We start from the raw sequence: 23,763 nt of genomic DNA on the forward strand, positions 1-23,763 counted from the left end.
TCTCCGTGATGATAAGGGGCATGCTCATCTCATGCTCGGTAGGGAATGCAGGCCTGGGTGCCTCCATGCTTTCCAACACGGCATCGTGGATCAACAACATTAGAGCTAGCACACCTGATTGCGACTTTTTGAGGATGGTGCTCACAAACACCACAATGAACAGGCAAGAGCTCGTCACTGATGCCTACCTCCTACTTGCCACCTCAGTAGGTCAAAAGGCTGGGCAGGCCATTAAGGCCTACCTCTTCTCTAACTCCAACCCACCGCCACCATCCTCTTTGATGGGACTGAGGTTGGCATGTGGCCCTCACCTGTCATGGTCATGTTCTTGTCCGTAGGCCCAAAACTCGGGGTCAAGCCAGGCCTGATCGCCCTTAGATCAATCTATACTAAGGACATTTTAGGTATTTTAGAAATAATTAATAAATATTATCACGGTGTTAGCTTAAATCTAATCCGGAATGTTTTCTGTACATACTCGTTAAATCATAAGGCTCGATTTGCAAGTAATAAAAATATAGGATGTAAACTATAATTTCGTTAAAAGATAAGAGTGTTATATGCAAATTTCGTTAAACAACTTTTAAAGTGGTTATAACCATTCTCCTTGAGTTTCTTTATGATTCTTCATAAAAACTTGTGCATAAGCTCGTACAAAAAATCTAGATATTTTTACACAATTTTTATATTTTAAAACATTTTGACATATCTAGCACGAGATACACATATGCACGCATATATATATATATATATATATATATATATATATATATATAGCCATACACTTAAGGAAATCATTCCTTCCAACCTAACCAACTCATTTATCCTTACATCATTGTTCCTCTCTTCTTTTATTTCTCACTTATGTATAAAAATTAAAGTTAAAAATTAGTTGTCTAACTATTTTTTTAGTCCTACCATTCATTTGTGGAGTAAGAATATGTTTATTTTGGTATAATATTCTTATATTTGTATAACGACTAAACAACCACTTAAGTTTATACTAGTACAGTAATACTTAAATCTCTCTTCTCCTTTTATCTTATATCTAATATTTTTATATTAATTAATTACTATTTTATCCTTAAAAATATCATTTTAATTAACTATCATTGTAATAACTTTGTTTCTCCTCTTCTTCATCTCTTCTCCTTAGCTATCCTTATAAATAGTAATTTGTTATTTGTCAAACAAGTGTAATTATTAGACACTATAGTAGTAAATAACTAAATACCATATAATAGTTTATCCTAGTATAAGTTAACTTATGCTAGTATTAAAAAGAATAAAAATAGAATAGCTATATTAGTAATTTTCTTATTCGGCAAATTAAGGTTGACTTCAGTTTTATTTTGAGTAGAACACCATAGTATCTCAATTGTGTAATTATTAAAAACTAATAATTATGGCTATAAAAAGCTCTGGAGAAATCGACGACTAAAACCAGTAACAGATAGATAGCAAATATCTCAAATATAATCTTATCTCAGATTTAAGTCAAATTCGTAAACCAATTTGTCGTTGTATTGCCTTCGCGGCAGATGCATGTGATATAGTAGGTAGAATAATTTTCTAATAAGTGGAGAATATTTGATTATTTTTGCATAATTACCCTTTGTCTATTATTTTCTTAGTAACTATATGTTAGAATCTGAATCATTAAATAGATTGAATAATAAATATATTCTTATGTGATAGCAATGTGTCCAGAAAAAGAATAGGGTTATTTTTATCCTTTTGCTATTAAATAGATCAAATTAATTATTGATTAACTTTTATGGGTATCTTTACAAAAATAAAGGTTTTAAAGGGTGCTCGTACAAAAACAAGTGTTTTAAGGGGTATATATATAAATATCAGACTTAGAGGAGTATATACATAAATAAAGAATTTTGAGGAGTATAAATGAAAAAATACCCAAAAGAAGAGCAGAGAGAGAGAGAGAGAGAGGAAAAGAAAGCGAGCGGAGTAGGGCGGTTCGGTCACCGTTCCATTTCCCTCCTCCCTCTCTTCCTTCGCCTCCAGATCGATCCCTCCCTCCTCGCTCCAGTCTATTCAAGAACCCTCGTCGGACAATCTAACGGTAATCTTCTCGTATCTCGTCGATTTTCTTTGCGTCGTGACTACTTTTCACGGGTATCTTTTAGAGAATCTCGTTTACTTGATCTGGTTCGTTATAGTTGGATGGTGAGTCTGATTAGTAGTAGTAGTAGTTATACATGGAGTAGGGTTCTAATTGCAGGTAGAAAATTACGGGTTGTTGACGGAGTTGGCGAAGATACACTTTGGATCTCACTCTGTGGAAATGTGGAGGGCCTTTTGCACATATAAAACTTAAACTTGTAGCTCTAATTTTAATCTGTTTGTTCTGGATCTTTTCTTTTTTTCTGGTCAAACTCTTCTCTTAACCTGTTCTACAATCAATTTGGCATAAGCGATAGTAGTCGCATATGACAAAGTGTATACCTTGCATCTGTTTACGTTCTCCTTTCTATGTTTGACCTAGTAAGACTTGTGCAGGAAGAAAAAGGAAGATCATGGCTGCTAGTGATGATCATGATGATGACTTTTTGAAAGAAGATGCACCACCAAGTGGGGCGAGAGTGAATGGAGGAGGAAACGTCATGGATATTCTTACGAGAGTGGAGCTTGATCTTGCGTATTTTTCTGAGAAGTTGCTAAACTTGGAGATACTTTTGATGGACGTGGCGGGCAGAGCAAATGATATCGAATCGCTTGTTTTAGATAATAATGGTGTTTCTGATGAGTCTGCCGAGAAGGCTTTTAAATTTGATATCTTATCTGGAATTTTAGACTCTGAGGTTAAAGAGTTAGATAGCTTTATGACATCTCTTCAGATGGAAATCTGGGTTGCCCATGAAAAGATTTCTGATGAAGAATCTTCAGAAAAGATGCAAGAGAAGTTGCATCATGCTGAAATGTCTTTGAAGCAGTTTCAGGACCTAGTTGCTGATATTAGGAGAGAATCAGTTAAATTTGAAAATGCCATATATTATATATGGAGCAAACCTTGTAAGTTGTAAATAATATTTTACATTAGCAGCGAGAATGTGGGTAGGAATTCTTTGTTTCTAACGCATGCATTTGAGCAGGGACAGGTGAAGATGGCGGGACTGAGAATGGTCATTTTTCATTCAAGAGCACTAAATGGAAGATGCAAACTGAAGATCAGCAGAGACATGTGCTACAGATGTTGGAGAAATCTTTGGCGAGGGAGCTGGATCTTGAAAAGAAGCTTTCTGATTCAAGATCCGTTGAAGAGGAACTCAAATTGAAAGTGCGCAATGCAGAAAGAGAATCATATTGTCTGGAAGAATCAATTGATATGATACTGGAGAGGACATTTGAGGCTGAAAATGCTTCTACGCTATTTCAAGGAATTTCAAAAGAATTAATAGGAAGCCTTAATGCTGTACAATGCGATCTTAATGCTTCAATGCTTAGAGAAAGCGAGATGAGGTCCAAGTTACAGAATGGTATGATGGAGTTATCTGAAGAAGAAAGCAGTCTGCAAAAGCTACAGTCCAGTCATGCAGAACCTGATAATATTGTTCTGTTGCAAGAAAATGGGCTGAAAGCTAGACTAAAGGAAGCTGAGGATAGATGCACGTTTGCCGGTTCTGAGGTCTCATCTTTGAGGGAAAAGGTGCTATCCCTCGAGGAGCAGCTAAAGGGATCAAATAACCAGTTGTTGTTGTCAAAGGCCTCTGTTGAAGCAAGTCAGGAAGAGAAGAAGATGTTGCTTTCTGAACTAAGTGTACTGGAAAATGTAATTAAGAGCCTTAAAGAAACCAATACAAAAACAGAAAGCAGGGCTGAAAGTGCAGAAGCACAATGTTCAGAGTTGATTGAAGCTAATATGAAACTTAAAGGAGAGCTTCAAGTGTTTAAACATCATGGATCAGAAAAGATTAACTTCTTAGAGAGGAAGCTCAAGGAATCAGATACTCAATTAGAGCATGCAAAAGCATCTGTGGAAGCAATTGTGGAACAACAGAATTTGCTGAAGTCTACCATGGGTGATATGGAACATATGATTGAAGATCTTAAAGGCAAAGTTTCAAAAGCTGAAACTAGAGCTGAGAATGCTGAATCCAAGTGCACTGTGTTGACTAGAACCAATTTGGAGCTTAATGAAGAGCTAGGTTTTGTAAGGAACAAAGTTGAAACGCTAGAGAATTCACTGAGTCATGCTGATCTTTCTAAAGTATCGACTGCAAAAGACATTGGTATCAGAACTAAAATCATTGTTGACCTTGTTAGAAAACTAGCATTGGAAAGAGAACAGCTTCATTTACAGGTATTTGCCCATCTAGCATTGGTGCCTTTTCCTATTATGATTTGTGTTAGGAGAGAAGATTATTTTCATGATTGTGTTGTTTTTTTCTGGATAGTAAATATTTCCTATTTATTGCTCTAAACAAAGAGAAAGCGTTAAGTTTATACTGATAACTTGCTCAGCTCCATATAGGGTGAACTCTTTAGTGGCTGGGATAAAGGGTATAATCTTGTGCTTAAGGATGTCTTAAACTATTTCTCTAGTTGTAACAGTTGTTAAGTAAGCAGAGGTGAGAATTTTATGTATTTCATAACTTGACTATCATGCTTTATAGTATCTGAAAAGCTAGTAGCCCCTAACATTATATATCATTTTCACCTGCAGATCTCTGCATTAACAAGAAAGAACAAGATCCTGGTACAAAAATACAAACGAAATGATTATGCAGGTACTACTACCTTCAGCCAAAAGGGTACTGACAATAAAGATAAATCTGGTTCTGCTAAATTATCAGAGGAACCATTAACAGAATCTTCATCAACAAATACTCAGGTGTGTATCTTTCTTACTGCTTTATTTTTTTGCTTTCTTGGCTAAAATTGAAGCTGTTATTTTGGAGGTCATTAATTTACTGGGATTTAAACAATGATATTTCATGTTATTGGGCGCATGAACTAATTATCATCTTCTTCTGGAAAGGAGAAAATGTGCCCTGCACTCCTGCTTCTACCTTTTACAAAGAGTTGTATTTCTTGCAACAAGGTCCCATTTGCCTGAAAGCTTTCCTGCGCAAGATTACCGTTTCTCTTTAAACAGAGAATTTTAGGTTGATTACTGAAAATCTATGGAGCTGCTTTCCAACCTAAACCTTGTTATCCACAGGTTATATCCATGTTTTGTTTTGGTATCTCGACCTATACTTATCATTGGAGGTTAGCCAAAGCTACTAAGCTAGTAGAACTAGAAGAAAAGATAGTAGACATCATTGGAAGCTACTTATCAAAATTCTACTGGAATATTTATTGTCTTTTAGAGTCTGGTCCTTCAACAATTTGAGGTTTAAGGATGTTCTCATGCTTAATCTTTATAGAAAGTGTCAATATACTTGATCCAGTTTTTTTTTAATTCAAAATGTATTAAGAGGTGTAACTAAAAGTGCTGATATGATTAGTGTACTAAATCCTTTGACTCTGAGTTTTTTAACATGTTCACCCACAAAAGGACAAAGAAAGACAAGTTTGTTAGGTATAGTAATGGCCACCTTCTGATAAAAGATATTTCCAATTTGGCCTTATGACAAGCCTTATATCTTGGTTTGTTTTCTATATTTCCATTTTCACTGGACTTGTGTAATAAAGAAGCTCTTTTATGGTGTTAAAGTTTGAGGTATTCTTCAGAAACAGTGAACTGCATTTTTTCTTCATCAGGTGAAGTCAGTACCAGCTGTTTCTAATGATGAGATAGAAATGGAAACGACAGTCTCAGCAGACGACTCATCAGTTGTAGATTCCAGCCTTGGGACTGTAAGGACGATTGAGCCAACACAGCTGAACTGGAAGTATCTTTTTGCCGCAGTCCTTGTTTTCTTGGTCTCATATGTTGTTTACTATGTGTACCAAGAAGAAAGCAGTGTTGCTTGAGAGTTGATGATGTGTTTGCTTTCTGTATCTGTAGCCTGTAAGAATTGTTAGTTCCTTTTTCTGTTGGTAAAATATTCTGTATTTTTCTTTCTTTTTGAGGTTGTTTTTTCTAGATGAGCAGCAATTCTGAACGTGGTGCTGCCCTACTTTTTGTTTGGACAGCAACTTACTCTTTAACTGCGACCCGAATGAGGTATGGATACTACCTGATAGATGATATGTTACATAATAAAGAAATAAATTTCTGATCTTCTTTCCACTCAGCTTATATCTCTGTCAAGAATGCTCATTTGCAGGGTAGTCATGGTGAAGGAAGTAACAATAAGATTCTCAGAATCTAGAGTGGCTTCCTGCTCCACCGTCTATCCTGGTATGGTGTTGGGTCCTGATTGAAATTGTTGACTTGCAACAAAACCAAAATTTTGACTAAGCTGCGGTAACTATCTTTATGAAATAATGCTAGTTCACGGTCTTGACATGCTTGGAGAGACAAAATGAGAATTTTCCCTTTATTTGTAATTTGTCCCTTTGTTGTACTGACTCTAAGATAATGATTGTTAGGATCCATGGTATTTTGCTCATGTTTTAGTTGGAATTTGAACTACTGAAGTTTTATTCGAAATCCTATATTGTATCAGATTGCTTGCGAAAGTGTCTATTTTGTTGTAATCGTGTGTTGTTCCCGTCGAATGTAATGGTGTATTACGCGCAGAAACTGCGCGTTGTTTTTAAAGACATTACTTAATGGGTTATCAACTTATCATCCATATTATGTTTGTTAAATGTGAAAGTTAAAGTAGAACTACCTTCCAAGTTATTCATGAGTTGTGGTTGTTGACGTATTAAATCTATCTATAATTATGATGGGATGTCCATTTCCAGACATATGCTGACAAACATGATAAATTATCCAGAACGTATACAATTATTTTCGTTGCACTTATCTTTTGGTACCAAGAAGACAAATTCTTGTGTGAATTCACTGGTTTAAGTAGTATGGCTGGGTAATAATGTCATTACGGATTCCTTTCTGGTGTGATTAAAATCTAATTTGATAGCTTACTAATTAACATTAGACAAATAACACCTCACTTAGCAAATTAGCGTTATAAATTTGGACTCTCTTATATATATGTATATTTAATTAAAATCTTATATAAAATAAGTTAAAATTTTATTACGAGTAAAATGTTCGATAAAGTTATGTATATTTTTTAAATAAAATATTTAGTATAATTAATATACTTATTTATAGTTAGTAATTAAATAAAAAAATTTGTATAAATTTATTGAAGGTAATTATTATACTTTACAATTAAATAAAAAATATAAGTAAAATTATAGATGTATTTAATTTATATTTAAGAACGGGGCAAAACTTCATGAAGTAGGCCTTCTAAGTCTCCATCGAGCTCATTAAATATGTACGTTTCGGACTGATTAAGTCTAACCAAGAGACCAACCAAGTAGAATAATTTGGAACCTGGAACCGATAAACCGGGTCGGACTCGTATCTCATCTTAGCAGGTTCTCGGAGTCCATCGCAGTCGTAATAGTCGAGACAGAGATCGAGATTTAAGTGTGTGTATATATATATATATATAGAGAGAGAGAGAGAGAGAGAGAGAGAGAGAGAGAGAGAGAGAGAGAGATGGGGAGGGAGGTGGCGGAGAGCTGCGTGGACGGCGTGATCATCGAGATGGTATCGGCGTACTGCGACCGCTTCTACTCCACCAAACCCGAGCTCGCCGCCCGCCGCATCGAAGCCATCGGCTTCCAGGTCGGCCACCAGCTCTCTGAGAGGTAATCTTTTTTGGATCTCTTCGTCTCCTTTCTTATTCCCCTCGGATCTACTTTGTCTATTCCTCTTCTTTTCTTGATTTGTTTCAAACTTATGTGGGAAACCCGACATTGGGATATATGAAACCTTATTCTTTGTGAATGTGTTTCTTCGCGTAATTTGAGGTCTTTGATTTTAAATACTGCGTCAAAATTGGATCTTGACCTCATTGTTGAACTATTTAGATCGAATAATTCTAGTTTTTTTTTTATGTTGTGTTGGCGTTTTTCTATGTCGTGTTGGCCTTATCTGTTGTCTCTTGGAGACTTCTTTTTTGGATTAAAGGTTGCTTCTTTTTCACCTGTTGTGGGATTAAAATGTTATTGTAAGACTATTTCTGAACTAAATAGATTTGATAAAGATATTGATGTTGCTAAAATATGAATATGATGTAGAAGGATTTGATAGTTTTAGACGCATAGAGAGAAAAGGGATGATCAGAGACCAGGTATCAAGAATTCTGATGAAGAGAAATTTTGGAGAGGATGGTGCTTGGTAGCACTTGATAAGAAGAGAAAACAGAGATCTACCCTCCAAAGAGAATGTCTGGGTAGATGTCCAAAAGGATCATAGACCAAAAAACCAACCCATAAGTAAGTAACATTTTGATTGTCGAAAGTCAATTGCTCAGATCCACCCTCCAATGATCGAGACCCTACAACTTTCTGTGAGAAATTTGATATGAAAGTTTCGGATTTTCAGAAACCCAATGGATTTACTTGGGAGATTCAGTTCATAGTAATTAGTGATATATAGTCTCGGGGGTAAGTCCTTTTAAATGGCTTAACTATAGTTTATATATAAATGAATGTGTTGGGTAGGGATTTAGGAATGAAAAAGCAAGCAACAATAACATATAATAGAAATTATATTATTAAACCTTTACAGGTAATTTTTCACATGTAAATAAGGGTTTAAAAAAAAAGCCCATTCTAGACATGTCAGGATGTGCAGCTATATGCCAGAACGACAAGGTATCATGTGTAAAATTATTCTTATTGTACACTAATATCCCCTTTGTATCCTACAGTTCTGACTCCTAGATAAACTTCGTCCTTCTTTGTAAATCAGTATTGTAAAATACCAGTATCCTTGCTTTTATCCAGATATACAGTGGAGCGCCCTAGATTCAGTGATCATCTAGAAGCAATCAAGTTTATCTGCAAGGATTTTTGGACAGTGCTATTCAAGAAGCAGATAGACAACTTAAAAACAAATCACAGAGTAATGATGAAAAGATTGGTAAACCCAAGGTTATATATGATGTATCACATATATGACTTTAGTTTTCTCATGATCCCTGGCAGGGTACTTTTGTGCTGCAAGATAATTGTTTCCGCTGGCTTACTCGCGTATCAATTGATCAATCTGTAGAGAACACCAATGCATCTCAAGAAAACTCTTCTGAGTCAACATCTGATAATAATGCAGCTCAAGCTGTGAACATGCATCTCTACTTTCCATGCGGAATCTTAAGGGGTGCACTAACCAACTTGGGAATTCCATGTGCTGTTACTGCTGACATATCCAACCTTCCTGCATGTGAGTTTCCTACTATATCTTCTTGGTTAAGTTTTTTTTTTTTTTTCAATATATTCAAAAATTCACTCATACTAATGATGTATGAGTGTTCATTCTGGTGAAACCTTCTTTGGTATTTAGATTATTATACCTTCCAATAGTTTGGTTGCATATGCCTTTTCTTATATAACCACTAGGATAAATTGCTGGCCATTGCGATTCTTGATCACCATCTCTCTTGAAGGAGATACTAGGAATCTAGGATACAATTTCATTTTTCTTCTGACCAACAGAAAAAGGTGCAGGCTTCTAATCTAGGTGATGATATGATGTGGATGACAGCTTTACAATTCTGTGAATCTAATGGGTCAGCTGATCTGTTCCCGTGGTTCTAATATGTAGACCTGAAGTTCTTTCTTTTTAAAAGCTAATCGACCAAATCTTGTTGACTTCCCTTCTAAATCTATTCTCGTCGAGAATGTTTTTATTAATAAATTTCTTGAATTGCAATCATCAATAGGTGCATTTTTGATACGAATAAAAGCATAGTGCACACCCTGATGCGAGAGATTTAAGTTGAACAATCTACTCTTGGCTTGACGAGGTTCAAATACGTTGCTTTATGGGATTCAAGTATGGAAGAAGGTGCTGCCGTGTTGATTCTTGTGATTGCATTGTATCAGAATAATCATTTTTTTGTTAGATAGTAGAACTTTCCAGACTAATTTATCTTGTAAGGCCTTCTTTTGCCATCAGTGAATAGAGAATGCTTACTGCTAGCATCTTGAGTATATACAGTTTTGGATTGTGGCAAATGCTAGATATTAATTATCTTCATCCCTTGTGTAAGTACTCTATCCTTTTTCCTGTGCTTTCATGTATTGCCATAATTGAGATTATAAGAGCATCTTGAACTTTTAACACCCTATCATCTGGTTAATACATAATGATTGTTATTCTTTCTGAGATCATTGATTTCATCAATGCATTATCTTTCTTATAAACTCACATATTCTTTTTCATAGTTTTTGAGCTTCTTTATCATATGTTGTCAACCTGAAAGGAGATCATCTTTTAGTTTCGCTGTCAATTAAGAATGCAGTGGCGGTAGCTGTGTATCACTCTGCCAATGAGGTTGCGGTGTATCACTCTGCCATGACGATGACATGAATCTAACAAACAGAATAGAGAGGTGATCTTTTCAAACCATATTCATAAGCACAGATGGTAAAACTGTAGTAGTTTTTCACTCTAAATATTATACAGTCAAGGCATGCCGCCATTTACTAATTATTATTTTTTTCTTTTCTTTTCTATTTCAACTCTCTAATGATGTAAGCAGGCCCTTCAAACGGAGCACATGGATCAACAGTTTGCTTCCCACTATGCCAATTGGATAGTGTGCTGAGTTTGTTGGAGGTCTCATATATTTATGGGTGTTCTCCGAACTCAAGTGACATTAGTTTAATTAGTACACCATTAAATTCTCACTCCTTAAAAAAAAATTTACTTACTACTATGCTAAGTAGCACAAGCCAGAGTTCCACTGTATGTAGGAATGGATCAACTGCAAGGACAGTTAAACTAGAATAAATGAGAGATGATGAATCCTATTCCCGAGATGTCAAGATCTAGGAAGAACTGTTGCAAAAGTTCAGAGATGACATCAAATGATGAGGATAACAATCTCATAAATGTGATAGGTGGAGAGACATGACACCCAATGACAAGGATGCCATAGTGGTCACATCATGACACTGAAAACTTATGGTTAAATATCTGAAGGGAAAGAGTCATTGAAATATTTATCTGCACCTTAGCATCTAAGAGGACTTGTTCCATGATAGAAGTGCCATTTCCTATTCTTTAGTACCACAAGAAAGAAAAGAAAAAGAACTCTTTTGGTACATGGTTTAATGAGGCAGTGCAAATCCCTAGAAAATTGAGATGGGGGCAATGCATTGGGCATTTACCAAATCAATTGTTCCACATGCACCTTGGACTCCAAAGGAATACTATCACCCTTAAGTCTATCTACTAGTTAATGGTTTGCTTGGTTGAAACATAGTATATGAAAGCTACTGAAAGATGCTATTTGATGTACAGAGAAGATCACTTGGAATGTGAATAGAGTGGAGAATGTGATTAAAGATGGTATAAGGTTTTCAACCCCCCTCATAAGGAAGGAATAGTCTTTCCAAGAGAAAGTTAGATGAGGGCATGCATCAGAATAGTTCATTAGAGACGGTGGTTTTTTATTCTTGTTTTGATTATTAGTTAGACTAGGGACCTGTCCACATATAAAGTTAAAAGAAAGACCTTTTCTGACACTATGAAAGTATATAATTCTGCAATGATATAAAAATGATCATAACATATTACACTAATGAATACCTAATAATTTTTTTAGTACACATGAAAATTATCATAAAATAATATGTTTTCCTTGTTATTGCGAAATGCCTACTTGAAATGACCTATTTGCCATTGACTCTCTCTCTCTCTCTCTCTCTCTCTCTCTTTCTCTTTCTCTTTTCATGTATTTAAAAGAAAAATAGATTACTCCAAAAGATGTTCTTCAAATATGTATAAATAATAGCAAACGTGGTGGTGACATGAGGAAGACCCATTAGTTGTCAGCATGTTATTATATTGATACGATGTTCCAAAAAGTTATTGGATTGAAAATAAGATGATAGTTTTTATAAGTAAAATATGTTTAACATTTTCAATTTATCATGAGAGCAAATTCACATGCTATGCCATATGGATCAGCTTTTTATCATATCTATGTAATATTCGGTTCTGCCTTCTTGTTGTCTAGCTATGTACCAAAGCTACGGAGACACGGAACCCAAATTTAGCCTACGCCAAACCCCTTGGATGATTGATGCAATGATGCATTAAATATGTAATAAAATCCTTTAACTATCCTTTCCTTGATTGTTCATTTAATTTAATTTTTTTTCCCGTCTATCAGGTGATCAGTTTTTAGACGCTCTGCGCTTATCTACAGAAAAGAGAGAACGAAATGTTAAAAATAAAATGGCCATTTAATCTTTTTCATCTATAGTAGTGATCAATTATACTTGCAAATTGGTTGTACTTGTTTTGGAGAGAGAGAGAGAGAGATGAGAGAGAGAGAGACTATGATCAATAAAGTAGATTGTCCAGGTTGCAATCACAGTAGTTATCGGGAGAAGTAATAATCTAAAAATATGAAAAGGTTAGTAATTTTATGGCATTTTTTAAATTAGGAGGAAAGAGAGTGGGAGATTTACGTTTCAATTTTCTTTCAAATTGTATATACTTTTGTGTGGTCGTTAATCATCCTTCCTCCATTTTAGTTCTCCTATCTCGTTCGTTTACAAAGCGAGATATAAATGCAGCACAAAGCTCTAAATTCGCTCTACCTCTTGTTGTACCATTCTTCTTCATCCATCTCTATCTATGCGAGCTATAAAGATGACATGCTAGTCCCGCAAGAGGAGGAGGGTCTCAAAGCCCAAAATAGGGAAAAAGTCCGCATCTTTCCGTTCCTCCAAGGGGGCTAAAGGCTTCAATGGGAGGCAGAGAATCTTAAATGGTGGGGAGGAATCTCAAGTGGGTATCTTTCGTTTTCCCACGTCTCTCACTCTGCACTAAGTTCATTTGGTTGGGAGGTTTTGAATTCGAGCTAGCGTTGTCTTTGCGTGGGTTTTGGCTGGATCCTTCCGTGCTCTCTGAAACCAATGCATTCTTGTTTCTTCTCCTGTTTCTGAGACGAATGGGGATTCTCTCATCGCCTCGTCTTTTCACCCTTACTCGCTGTTCTGTTTTCGTGTTCTTTGAGGTCTTCCGCGCAGGTAGTCGTGGGCTTTTTTGGTTTTTAGCCTCCTGGGGTTGCTCAAATTTTTGGCATTCATTTATTCCAAGCATTGCTAGTTGTAGGGCATGGATAGTATCCGTTTACTGTTCTTTTTAACTTTTAATTTTGATAATGGTGGTTAATAAAGCTGTTCATATCTGCAACCAATGGTTTCTGATGTGAACTGGATTTTGTGCCTTTTGAGGATTCTCTTCCAAGATTGGAGCATTTTGAGAACTGGATCATAGATTTGATTCTGTGCTCCTCCTCCCCTTTTCAGGACTGCTCCAGTTTCATGGCTTCTTGGATTTATTCTTCATAGATTGGCTCAGCTTTTCATTTGCCTCAGAAGATATTTGGCCCTGATGAGTTAGCTTCTGCTATTTAAGAGGCTGCTTGATTCAAGTAAGCTATTCAGGTGCTAACTTGTTGAACATTTTTTATCCATCCTATTTGTTTCATTATTAGCTCATCTGTTCAATCACCTGAATGATATTGGGAATCGAGCGAAAAAGATGGATGCTAGGAAAAATGTTAAATTTGGATTAATGGAGAAGAGGAGCGAGGATCAGTTGAGCCAAGAGAGTTCCAATAATTCTGCTGAATGGCAATTTGGGACATGCTTGATGGGTATGGTTCCTGCCATCCCTTCCATTGCTGTGGGCCATCCAGCTTCCATGGTGGAACCTTCCAGTGCTAGCCTCTGTAACCAATCCTCCAATTCCCTACTCTTGAGTTTCTGCGAAAATGCCATTCAATCCAATACAAGCACAACCGTCAATATGCCTGTCGGAAAACCAGTAGCTGTAAGTCCCAGAAGACTCCTCTTACCAGCCTCATTTTCGGGTAGTCTTCCTACTTTCGCTGAGCGAGCTTTGAGGTTTTCATGCGCCAACGGTGATAGTCTTTCCAGTCCATTTGAATTGCCATGCCCTTCTCCTAATGCTCACAAGAGTGAAACCAATGTGTCTGAACTCCCTGAGGCTGAGGTTGCCTCTGTGTCTGTTGACAGTAGATCCAACAGTGAAAGCCCAATGGAGAAACAAAGAGAGAAAGGACACTATGGAACTGAAGGTGAACAAGAGGAGATTCATAATATGGCTGTTGCAGCTGGGAACTCTTCTACCAATGATCCTTGTGCAAAGAAGAGGAAGAGGACAAATCAGGTAAATTTTAACAGTATTCTTTTTTTCTTTTTCTTTTTTCACGGGACTTAATTGCCACAGTTAAGACAAGCATTTTATCTGTTGTTGTGATATAGAATGTAAAACTCAGCCATGCACAAGGAGTCCAAAGTTTACCAATAGAAACTAGAAAGGAAAATTCTGAGACTAAACAGAAGGTAGAGCATAACAACTCGAAGACTAATAGCAGTAAGCGTGCCAAGGATAGCTCAGAAGAAACCAACGAAGACTTCATTCATGTGAGAGCTCGCCGTGGACAGGCAACTAATAGCCACAGTCTTGCAGAAAGAGTAAGATGTCAATGAATAATTTCTGTATATACATCATGTTCTTAAGATATATGCTTTTTGGAATCAACTGGATTAAATTACCTTTCAGGTACGAAGGGAAAAGATAAACGAAAGAATGAAGTATCTTCAAGATCTTGTGCCGGGATGCAGTAAAGTAATGCAGATCTACTGATGTTTTTGCATCAATTTAATATCTATTTTCTTGTGTAAGAATGTTATTGTGAATGTAGGTCACAGGAAAGGCACTTATGCTGGATGAAATCATAAACTATGTTCAATCACTCCAACGGCAGATTGAGGTATGCATCATGCTATATATCGTATCCCAAATCATATAGTTAGAATGTCGGATTACAGGAGTAGCTCATATACTTTCTCTCCTCCCTATCAGTTTCTGTCAATGAAGCTTGCTGCTGTGAATCCACAACAAGACCTCAACATTGAAGGGATTCTATCTAAAGATGTATGTACTTTAACAACACATGTTTGTCATTCCATAATTTTGGGATCAATAATAAGACATAATATTTTCTACAAACATCTCAAATCAGGTTCACTGGGGTTAATTGAATTACTTCTGATCAGCAGTACAGTTTATATACGATTTTGCTTTTGAGCAGCTTTTGCAGTCCTATGTGGGCTCCTCATCTATAGTTGGTTTCTCTCCGGACATGATTTATCCTCAGTTGCATCCAAGTCAACAACTCCTTGTTTCCGCTGGAATAATAGGCATGGTAAACCCTGCAGATGCCTGTAGGCATGTGGCTAATACTCAATTTGCTGCTATCAATGCATACAAAGAGGCTAATATTCAGGTATACCTACCAAATGTACCATAAATTTTGTTTGATAAGAAGATCTTAAATGCAAAAGCTAATCTCTGTTTCCCCCACTCAGAACTACCACTAGATTATTTTTGTCTGAGACCAACTACCACTCTTGCTTGCTATGAAAATGCCTGATTTACTAAAGTTATTTGCAGTAGTGAAGTATAGCCATCATGAAGACACTATCCAGTTTGGTATCTTAATGGTTCTTGTTCATCAACTGTTCTGAGATTCATTTTTCTTTCTCCATTATTAACTTCCGTTTAATATCTACAGATATGCAATGCATGGGGTAGTGAGCTCCAAAATGTCATGGAAATGAATTGTGGTACCAATTCCTCTTACTGTCCCCGGGAAACAAACAGTAAACCACGTGATGGCTATCCTGTATCCAACTATCACCCTTGCTGAGCTTAGTATTTCTTGGTGCATTTGCAGCAGATTGATGTACCTATCTTACTTGAGGAGATGCAAAGCTCTTTCACTGGAAATATAGTGGCTAAGAGGCAAAAAAAGCATAAGCATATGCTCGTTCGTTCGTGCTAGTACAAGAAATTTTTCTCAACACATGTATCAGATAATGCTAAAGATTTTCTTCTTGTACAGCAGAAAAGATGACATCTTGCTCAACAATTAGTCTAATATTTCAGCATTATCTCCTCTATTGAAATTATGTAAGAGAGAAAAGTCATGTACGTCAAGATACAGTGGGCTTTCTCACTAGGTTGAGTTTTAGATTGGAGCTTTGCAGAATTTAATAAACACAAATCTGAAAACGATTTCGGATACCTCTTGGTAAGGAATATCTGAGTTCAAAATGGTATGTTTTGTACCATTTACAAAGTTAATGACTTGGTTGACTGAGATCAAATTAGGATCAAAAATCTCAAATAGCTGCTCTACTAACTTTCTACTTCATGGCAGACTGCTCCCTTTGCTTAAAGTTGCTTTTATCAGGAATTTGATGTCCGTTCGTGATATGTTGATATCATGTCAGAACCTGTTAAGAAGTCAGTTCAGGTGCAGATAGGGCATTTCCCCAATGATATGGCACTTAATTTGTTGGTATAACCTGGAAGGAAATTGTGTTCATGCTCTTCACTACTTTTGTCAAAATGTCTTTCTTTTATGTATGCTATGATGATCTTTAAAATACTTGTCTCCAATAATTGAACACAAGAATACTGAATCGAAAAAATTATCTTGATATGATTTGCAGAGTATGATGTATGGCTATTGATTTAGGATGATGATTAGCTTGTGGTCCTTCGGCCAAATCGTGTACAACTGGAATAAGGCTTATGTCCTCCTGCTGGACATCTCACAGATTTTAATGACATTCTTCAATAGATTGGCATCCGACAAAGATCTACTGGTGGTTGGCACCTGGACCATCCTGAAAAAGAAAAAAAAGAAAAAACATGTGGTCCTACACATGCGAATTTATTCGATGCCATTGATGAACTGCCAAGCTCTGAAAGCTGTTTCAGCATGTCATTTGCTTCAGCTCTGCTTATCCATGATGCAGTCATGAGTGTGTCTGATATGATAAGATCACTAGTACTTAGCATTCTGACAGTGCTGTATTGAATTGAAGATAAATTTGATGAATATATTTTCCAGCCTACTGATCTTGTGCAGGCTATTGGACAATAGTCATAACATGAGTTCTCTGTTGGAATTTTGCTTCTTTGAAGCTTTAACACTGTAGATTCACTAGATCTCTCACAGAAACTTTAAAAGGATTCTTAGGTGATGGCAGATTGATGCCCCAGCACAACCACCTGTGTCTGGGGTTCCACTGGGACATGTCTTGATCAATGCTCTACTGTCAAGGATGCATCATTTTAGACAGTGATCATGAGCTTCTTTTGTGGGAAGTAGATAATTTCATCCTTGCTTTGATGCTGGTAGTAGAAAATATATCAAACAAATGACTTTTTTTATCTAACAAAAACAGCTTCACTTTTTTCTTTTCTTTTAACTTATTTCTTTTAAGAGAAATAGCCACTTTATTAAAGTCCACTTTCTATGTATCACACACACACACACACGTACGCGACACATTGATTTTCTCGATTATGTTTAATTGTCAAGTAATTAATGTCAGGTTCTCTAAGTTTCTTCTATGCTTATTTTAGAGGAGAGAAGAAAAAAAGGATGTTGAAGATAACATAGTCATTTAATGTTTTTCTATTTAGTACCGTTAGGGGATAGGAGATATAAATAATTGAGGAATGAAGTTATCACAAAACTAAACAAAGAGTCAATGTAAAAATAAACATCAGTTCAAAGAGTTTAGAATTTAATTAATCTTAAAACAATAGAGTAATGTTATAGATCCGTTATAACATATCACTAAATATCGAAATAAGCAAAAATAAAAGTGTAATACATAGAAAGATAGTCATTATTAATTAAGCTACGATGATATAATACTCATCGATAAATATAAAAGAACTTTACAAAGAACACTAATTATTTGCAAACAAACAATAAAATAAAATTAGAACAACAAATACATGTCTACAGCGATATATACTATTGCTAAAATAAGGGCCTTGATACTAAGTTAGAGACTTGGAGTTGAGTAGCATGGATGTGAATGGCTTAGCCTGGCCCATAGGATAGTTGGAGTAAAGATAAAAGTTGGAATATTTCCATTTCTAATTCTTGTGAAGTCTTTTCTTCTTCTTTTAAACTATAAGCTCGTAAGTTAATCATAATCAAGACAAAGAAGTTAGTCCTCCTCAATATATAAACAACAACGAGCTACTGCCAAATCAGGAGCGATACATATTATACCCTCATTATATCCATTTTTTGTTTAGACGTATAAGTAATTAATAGGGGCGTATGGTGTATCCCACACGTAATTGAGAGAGTTAAAATAGTTTAATAGCTACAAAGACGCCACTTATAAATAATAATATAGAGAGAGAGAGAGAGGAGAAGATGACTACGTTTGGAGAGTAGAGAGAACCCTCGTTATATCGAAAGAAGAAGAGTATGAGAGATTGATTCAGTTGGGTTTACTGAAGCAATAAAATAGAATATCTTTATGCAATCCATTGCAGTATCGTCGTACATAATGTTAGGTGTTTTTAAGCTCAGATTAATTTCAAGTTATCCCAATGCCTGATATGAAACTACCTCATAAATTTTTATCTATATCATTTTACCTCTGCAGATAGTAGATAAGGGTGTCAATTGGATCCGGTTAGCCGAGTTTCGAGTTGGATGATGATATTATAAACACGAACACAATTTATTTATTAAATGAATCACATAAATCATATATGGATTATCAAGTTGCATAAATGAATAAGTTTTTTCATATTATAAACGGGTTAATTAGTTCATAAATGAGTTATCTTATTATAAAGAGTTAAATAATTTGTGATAATAAAATATAAATGTGACTTATTTAATAATTAGGTTGAACAAGTTGAGTTGTTTATGATCCGCACTCGATTAAACTAATTGCGAACATATTTAAAAGTTGATTTATCGTATCGGATTATCAGGTTGGATTAATTTTTGCCATATGGTTTAGATTAATATAAAATTGTTAATAAATTATCATTTTACATCTAAACTTAACAAGAAAGAAGTACAAGTTACCATAATATTCATGTGATATTAGTAATCTTATTGTTGGAGTACTTATGAATCTTCTACCCTTGTATTTAAGATGCTTAAAAAATTTTCATTCCATTGATGACATTAGTAAAGGATGTACATTATAATAATTAGATACTACTAGAGTTGAGACATAATCTTAGGCGGAGTTAGTGAACATAGAAGAGATTAAAATTGCATTTTGTTTCAATTTGAAGAATACACTTTTCTAGCCTAGCCCTAACCTAGTTTAGTTGTGGCGATGCAGGTCAGACCTTTACATGTCAGGCTCGACTAGAAAGCTCGGTTCAACTAGTCCGTCAACCTCTTATGCTGACCCACACGCCTGTTTTCCATAATTATTTTGTCCCACATCGAAAATTTAGTTTATTGAAGACTATTATATTAGTATTCCCTTATGAAAAGCAATAAAAATATTTTGGTGGTGTTGAAATAATTTTGACAAGCCTAACATGTTATGCTCTATCCGAGCTCAATATTGCACGTACTAGTGAGTAGTAATGGGCTAGAATCTTTGAGCTCAGCTAGGCTTGATTCGAATGATTAGTGTGCCGGACGGAAAAGTCTAACGATTTTATTTTTAATCATAAATATAAAAATTAATTTAATTAAAAAAATTATATAAAAATGTAAAGTAATTTTAAGTAAAATAGAAGGGGGGGTAAAATGCATAGAATCATATAATAAAATACAACTTCAACGAGTTAAGCTGATAGATTAAAATACTCACCATTTTTTTTTCTTTTTTTTAATGACAACAAATTCCAAACGCTAGAAGTCACGCTGTTATTATACTACCACGACTCATGGGGGTTCATGGCCATGCATGTCATATCAACTCGCCGCAAACGAGGACAACATTGGAAGGACAAAAGAAGTATATGACCTTCTATCTCTGTCGAATTCCTTAAATGCCACTCACCCATTATTAAAAGCGAAAGAGTCGGAGCCTCGTGAAACCGACCACCGACCAATCTCGTCATTTCATCCCCCAAAAGCACGTGCGCAGCAAAAGGCGACACGCCACGTCGAGAGCCGACTGCCGAGAGAGGGAGGGACTCAGTTCCAGGGGAACCAGCGAGCCAGCGAGCGATCGACCTCGACTTCCGTAATATGTACCAGGTTTTTCCGATTTAGATTCTAGACTACCTCTCTTCCCAGATACCCGCTCGAGACGGCCGGAGAAAGGAGCAGAGACGACGATCTCCATTTCTTTTCCGATCCCGTCGATCGCAGATACCCTGGGGGACCCGCTCGATTTCGACTCACCGATAGAGACAAACTGTGCTGAAAGTTTTCCTATTTGGAAAAAAAATAAAAAATAAAAAGCCCACCTTTTGCTTGAAAGCGATCGAAATTACGGTGTGCTTTCTCCGCATGGAGTCGAAACGGTGACGGGGATCGGAGTAGAGACGTGAACCGCACGATAAGACTTCTTTGGCGCTATATAGTTTTGGGGTAAGGCGGAGAGGAAGGCTCATTGCCTACCTTTTCTTTTTCTCTTCTTCTGGATTTTGTTCCGGATTTGTGTGTGGTGTTCCTTCGATTCTTTGGCGCTATATACTTTCCAGTTTGCTCGATTTCGTAGACTTAATCTTATTTGTTACAAACCCGTATTTGTTGGAATCTTGTTTTCTTTTCTTTTTTGGTTGCTTTGACGACTGTTTGCTTTTTCTTGATTTTAAGTTGTTTTGGTGAAAAAGTTTGGATATTGATAGAAATAGTCGTTCTTTTCAATCTTTTAAACCTTTTAGCTTTCATATTGGAGTGGAATATCCATACCAAAATTACCTCTCTTTTTTTCGCTTCGTAGATTGTTGGAATTTCTGTGGTTTCCAGAGGAAAAACTGGAACTTTGATTCACTTATTAGAGTTTGAATCAGATTCGTTTGGTCTGTGACCTGTTTGAGACAATCCCGCAGTAGGAAATTTTTAGTACCGAAATTGGCATACTTGCACCAACTGAGATGAAGGGGGGCCGAAGAAACAAGGAGATTCAAGATGAGACTGCTCCCCTTCTGCCCACCCAAAAAGTGGAAGATGAGGCGTTTCATGAGTTCAGCGGAGCTTCCTTTGGTGGAGCTGTTGTTAATCTATCCACATGTATTGTTGGAGCTGGGATCATGGCCCTTCCTGCCACCATGAAAATGTTAGGCCTAATTCCGGGGATAGTGATGATCATCTTTGTTGCCTTGCTAACTGAGGCTTCAATTGAGATGTTAGTCAGGTTCAGCCGTGTTGAGAATACTCCTTCTTATGGTGGACTTATGGGGGTTGCGTTTGGAAGGATGGGAAAAATCCTCTTGCAAGTTTCTGTTGTAGTTAACAATGTTGGTATGATGATCGTGTACATGATTATAATTGGTATGTTATCTAAATTTCCACCATGAACTTTAGAGATTACATTTGATAGCCTGTATTGTAAGTTATGATAATCCGGGATCTTTTGATCAGAAAGGCTTTGTCTACTTTAAATGCTAGTATTGCTTTTGGATACTATCGTGTTGCTATTGTTGTATCTATCTGAAATATCACATTAATTCCTACATTTTCATAGCGAACTATATTTTGCAGCAGCTTACCTCCTAGCATGTTTCCGGAAAGCCATCATAAAGCTTAGTTTGGTGTTATATATCTTAACGTCTTGAGAGAAACCAATGTTTGGCAAATACAAACGTATTTCAAGCTTAGTTTTGCATATTTCTGTCAGATGACTATTGTTCTAGCTGACGCTATTTTATTGCACTATCAAGGTGATGTACTCTCTGGAACATCGTCAAGTGGTGTTCATCATTATGGCATCTTAGAAGGATGGTTTGGAGCACACTGGTGGACTGGTCGTGCTTTTGTTCTTCTTATTACAACTCTTCTTGTGTTTGCTCCATTAACAAGCTTTAAGCGTGTGGGTGAGTCACAACTAATCTCTTCATACTGTACCTTTGGAAATGAATTTTTTTTGTTGCGGTTTATTTGAATGTTGCATCTGCAACTTTCATGTTATACTTTCTAATGTAGCATTCCTTATGAATCTGATCTTTCTCTGTAGATTCGTTGCGATACACATCAGCCTTATCAGTTGGTCTTGCGATTGTTTTTGTTGTTATTACTGCGGGAATTGCTATTATCAAATTGCTGAGTGGAAATGTAACAATGCCCAGATTGTTTCCACAAGTAACTGATTTATCATCTGTTTGGTCTCTCTTTACTGCAGTCCCTGTTCTTGTCACTGCCTATATCTGCCATTACAATGGTAAGTTGTTATTCTGGTTGCAATTTCTAATTTGTAATATTACACACATGATCCATCTTGTACTTAAAGATGAAGGTAATTGGTCAAGTAGATTGCTGATGACAATTTTATGCTTCATTTAACTTTTTCCGATGCTACTATATTACCTACCTACCTATTGATTTTGTGTATTGCAACTTCTTATGATGATTCTGCAGTTCACAGCATCAGCAATGAGCTTGAAGACTCTTCCCAGATTCAACCAATAGTGCAAACTTCATTAGTCCTCTGTTCTAGTATTTACATAGCCACAAGCTTCTTTGCTTTCCTTCTCTTTGGTGACTCCACCTTAGACGATGTTCTTGCAAACTTTGACTCGAACCTTGGAATTCCATATAGCTCTCTTTTCAATGATGTAGTGAGAGTCAGCTACGCTGTCCACATCATGCTTGTATTTCCGATCATCTTCTTTGCTCTTCGGCTGAACTTGGACGGTCTCATGTTTCCGTCAGCAAAGCATTTGTCTCTTGATAACCGGAGGTTTGGCTTCATTACGGTGATGCTCCTCTCTATTATCTATCTGGCTGCTATCTACATACCCAGCATTTGGGATGCCTTCCAGTTTACTGGTGCAACTGCAGCTGTCTGCATTGGTTTTATCTTTCCTGCCACCATTTGCCTTAGGTAAGGTCCCATAGTTTACTGTGTTTATTGTTATTCTCTAAATATATCATTTTAAGTATTTCTAAAACTATAGCAGAAATTTGACTTGGTTCTGAGATTCAACAGCAGGAATGAAAGTAATTTTTGCTTCAATCTACTTATAGTAGCCTAATCTTGAGAGTTGGGACCTGCTGCAGAAATATCCGTTTACATTCCAGAATTTAATGTCGAAATTATTCCTCGTTTCAGGGATCCTCATGGAATTGCAACAAAGCGTGACAAGATCTTATCCGTCCTTATGATTGTGCTTGCTGTGTTATCAAATGCTGTGGCTATATATAGTGATGCTCTCTCCATCTTTCATGAGAAAAAGGAGGCCTGATCTCATTCGTCATCGAGTCGAGAAACTCGAAAGAGGGCACCAGCTCTTGTTGGACACCTGCCTAATTGAGTATATTGTAATGTTTGGACAACTTTATAGGTATTTCTATGCTGTGGTGCAGTCTAGATCATCAGAAATAAATCAACTCAATATGTAGGTTGAGTTGCATGGAAGTCATGTACAGGTGAATTGAAACAATTATGCATTAATGTAAGCTGGAACTGGAAATGTAAAGATATCATAATGTAAACTTATCTATATATGTGCTTGATTTTACTCTTTCCTTTTTCTTTTTTCATTATGTGAATCTCGAATGATGCCTATCTAAATTTTAAGACATTAAGACTCTATTTGGTTGTGAATAACTAGAACTTGCAATCTTGTATAATGGAAAAGGG

At 36.2% G+C, this 23,763-nt stretch overlaps 4 protein-coding genes across 17 annotated transcripts; all 4 read left to right on the forward strand.

Annotated features, from left to right (window-relative positions):
* The first annotated feature begins 1,905 nt into the window (after positions 1-1,905).
* On the forward strand, positions 1,906-6,598 carry LOC140772147 (WPP domain-interacting tail-anchored protein 1-like). Of its 3 annotated transcripts, none has more exons than XR_012106253.1 (6): positions 1,906-2,083; positions 2,521-3,033; positions 3,114-4,321; positions 4,685-4,852; positions 5,728-6,133; positions 6,237-6,598. XR_012106253.1 is itself a non-coding variant. In XM_073114066.1 (5 exons), the coding sequence occupies exons 1-5, from the start codon at positions 1,906-1,908 to the stop codon at positions 5,938-5,940; spliced, it is 2,280 nt and encodes a 759-aa protein (XP_072970167.1). In that variant the 3' UTR covers positions 5,941-6,598. The 3 variants fall into 3 exon arrangements, 1 of the variants encoding a protein (XP_072970167.1); XR_012106254.1 differs by having other exon boundaries at positions 3,120-4,321; XM_073114066.1 differs by having other exon boundaries at positions 5,728-6,598.
* A 966-nt stretch (positions 6,599-7,564) lies between these two features.
* On the forward strand, positions 7,565-10,534 carry LOC140772298 (uncharacterized). Its single transcript, XM_073114303.1, has 4 exons — positions 7,565-7,743; positions 8,887-9,004; positions 9,088-9,322; positions 9,822-10,534. The coding sequence occupies exons 1-4, from the start codon at positions 7,592-7,594 to the stop codon at positions 9,848-9,850; spliced, it is 534 nt and encodes a 177-aa protein (XP_072970404.1). The 5' UTR covers positions 7,565-7,591; the 3' UTR covers positions 9,851-10,534.
* Positions 10,535-12,006: 1,472 nt separating this feature from the next.
* Positions 12,007-17,033, forward strand: LOC140772296 (transcription factor bHLH62-like). 12 transcript variants are annotated; one of them, XR_012106278.1, is made up of 9 exons: positions 12,518-12,904; positions 13,429-14,314; positions 14,410-14,622; positions 14,711-14,776; positions 14,853-14,921; positions 15,014-15,085; positions 15,243-15,437; positions 15,726-16,514; positions 16,669-17,024. XR_012106278.1 is itself a non-coding variant. In XM_073114294.1 (9 exons), the coding sequence occupies exons 3-9, from the start codon at positions 13,664-13,666 to the stop codon at positions 15,858-15,860; spliced, it is 1,401 nt and encodes a 466-aa protein (XP_072970395.1). In that variant the 5' UTR covers positions 12,518-12,904; positions 13,429-13,566; the 3' UTR covers positions 15,861-17,033. The 12 variants fall into 12 exon arrangements, 10 of the variants coding, with proteins under 10 accessions (XP_072970403.1, XP_072970395.1, XP_072970393.1 ...); XR_012106279.1 differs by having other exon boundaries at positions 15,726-16,469; positions 16,669-17,022; XM_073114294.1 differs by having other exon boundaries at positions 13,429-13,566; positions 13,664-14,314; positions 15,726-17,033.
* A 3,538-nt stretch (positions 17,034-20,571) lies between these two features.
* LOC140772121 (amino acid transporter AVT6A-like) lies at positions 20,572-23,648 on the forward strand. The gene is made up of 5 exons (XM_073114028.1): positions 20,572-21,455; positions 21,845-21,997; positions 22,138-22,341; positions 22,539-23,004; positions 23,233-23,648. Exons 1-5 carry the CDS (start codon positions 21,059-21,061, stop codon positions 23,363-23,365), a joined length of 1,353 nt encoding a protein of 450 aa, XP_072970129.1. The 5' UTR covers positions 20,572-21,058; the 3' UTR covers positions 23,366-23,648.
* Positions 23,649-23,763: the final 115 nt, after the last annotated feature.

The sequence above is a fragment of the Typha angustifolia genome, chromosome 12 (assembly GCF_048772165.1).
Source record: "Typha angustifolia cultivar Huaian chromosome 12, ASM4877216v1, whole genome shotgun sequence".
Taxonomy (NCBI): Eukaryota; Viridiplantae; Streptophyta; class Magnoliopsida; order Poales; family Typhaceae; genus Typha; species Typha angustifolia.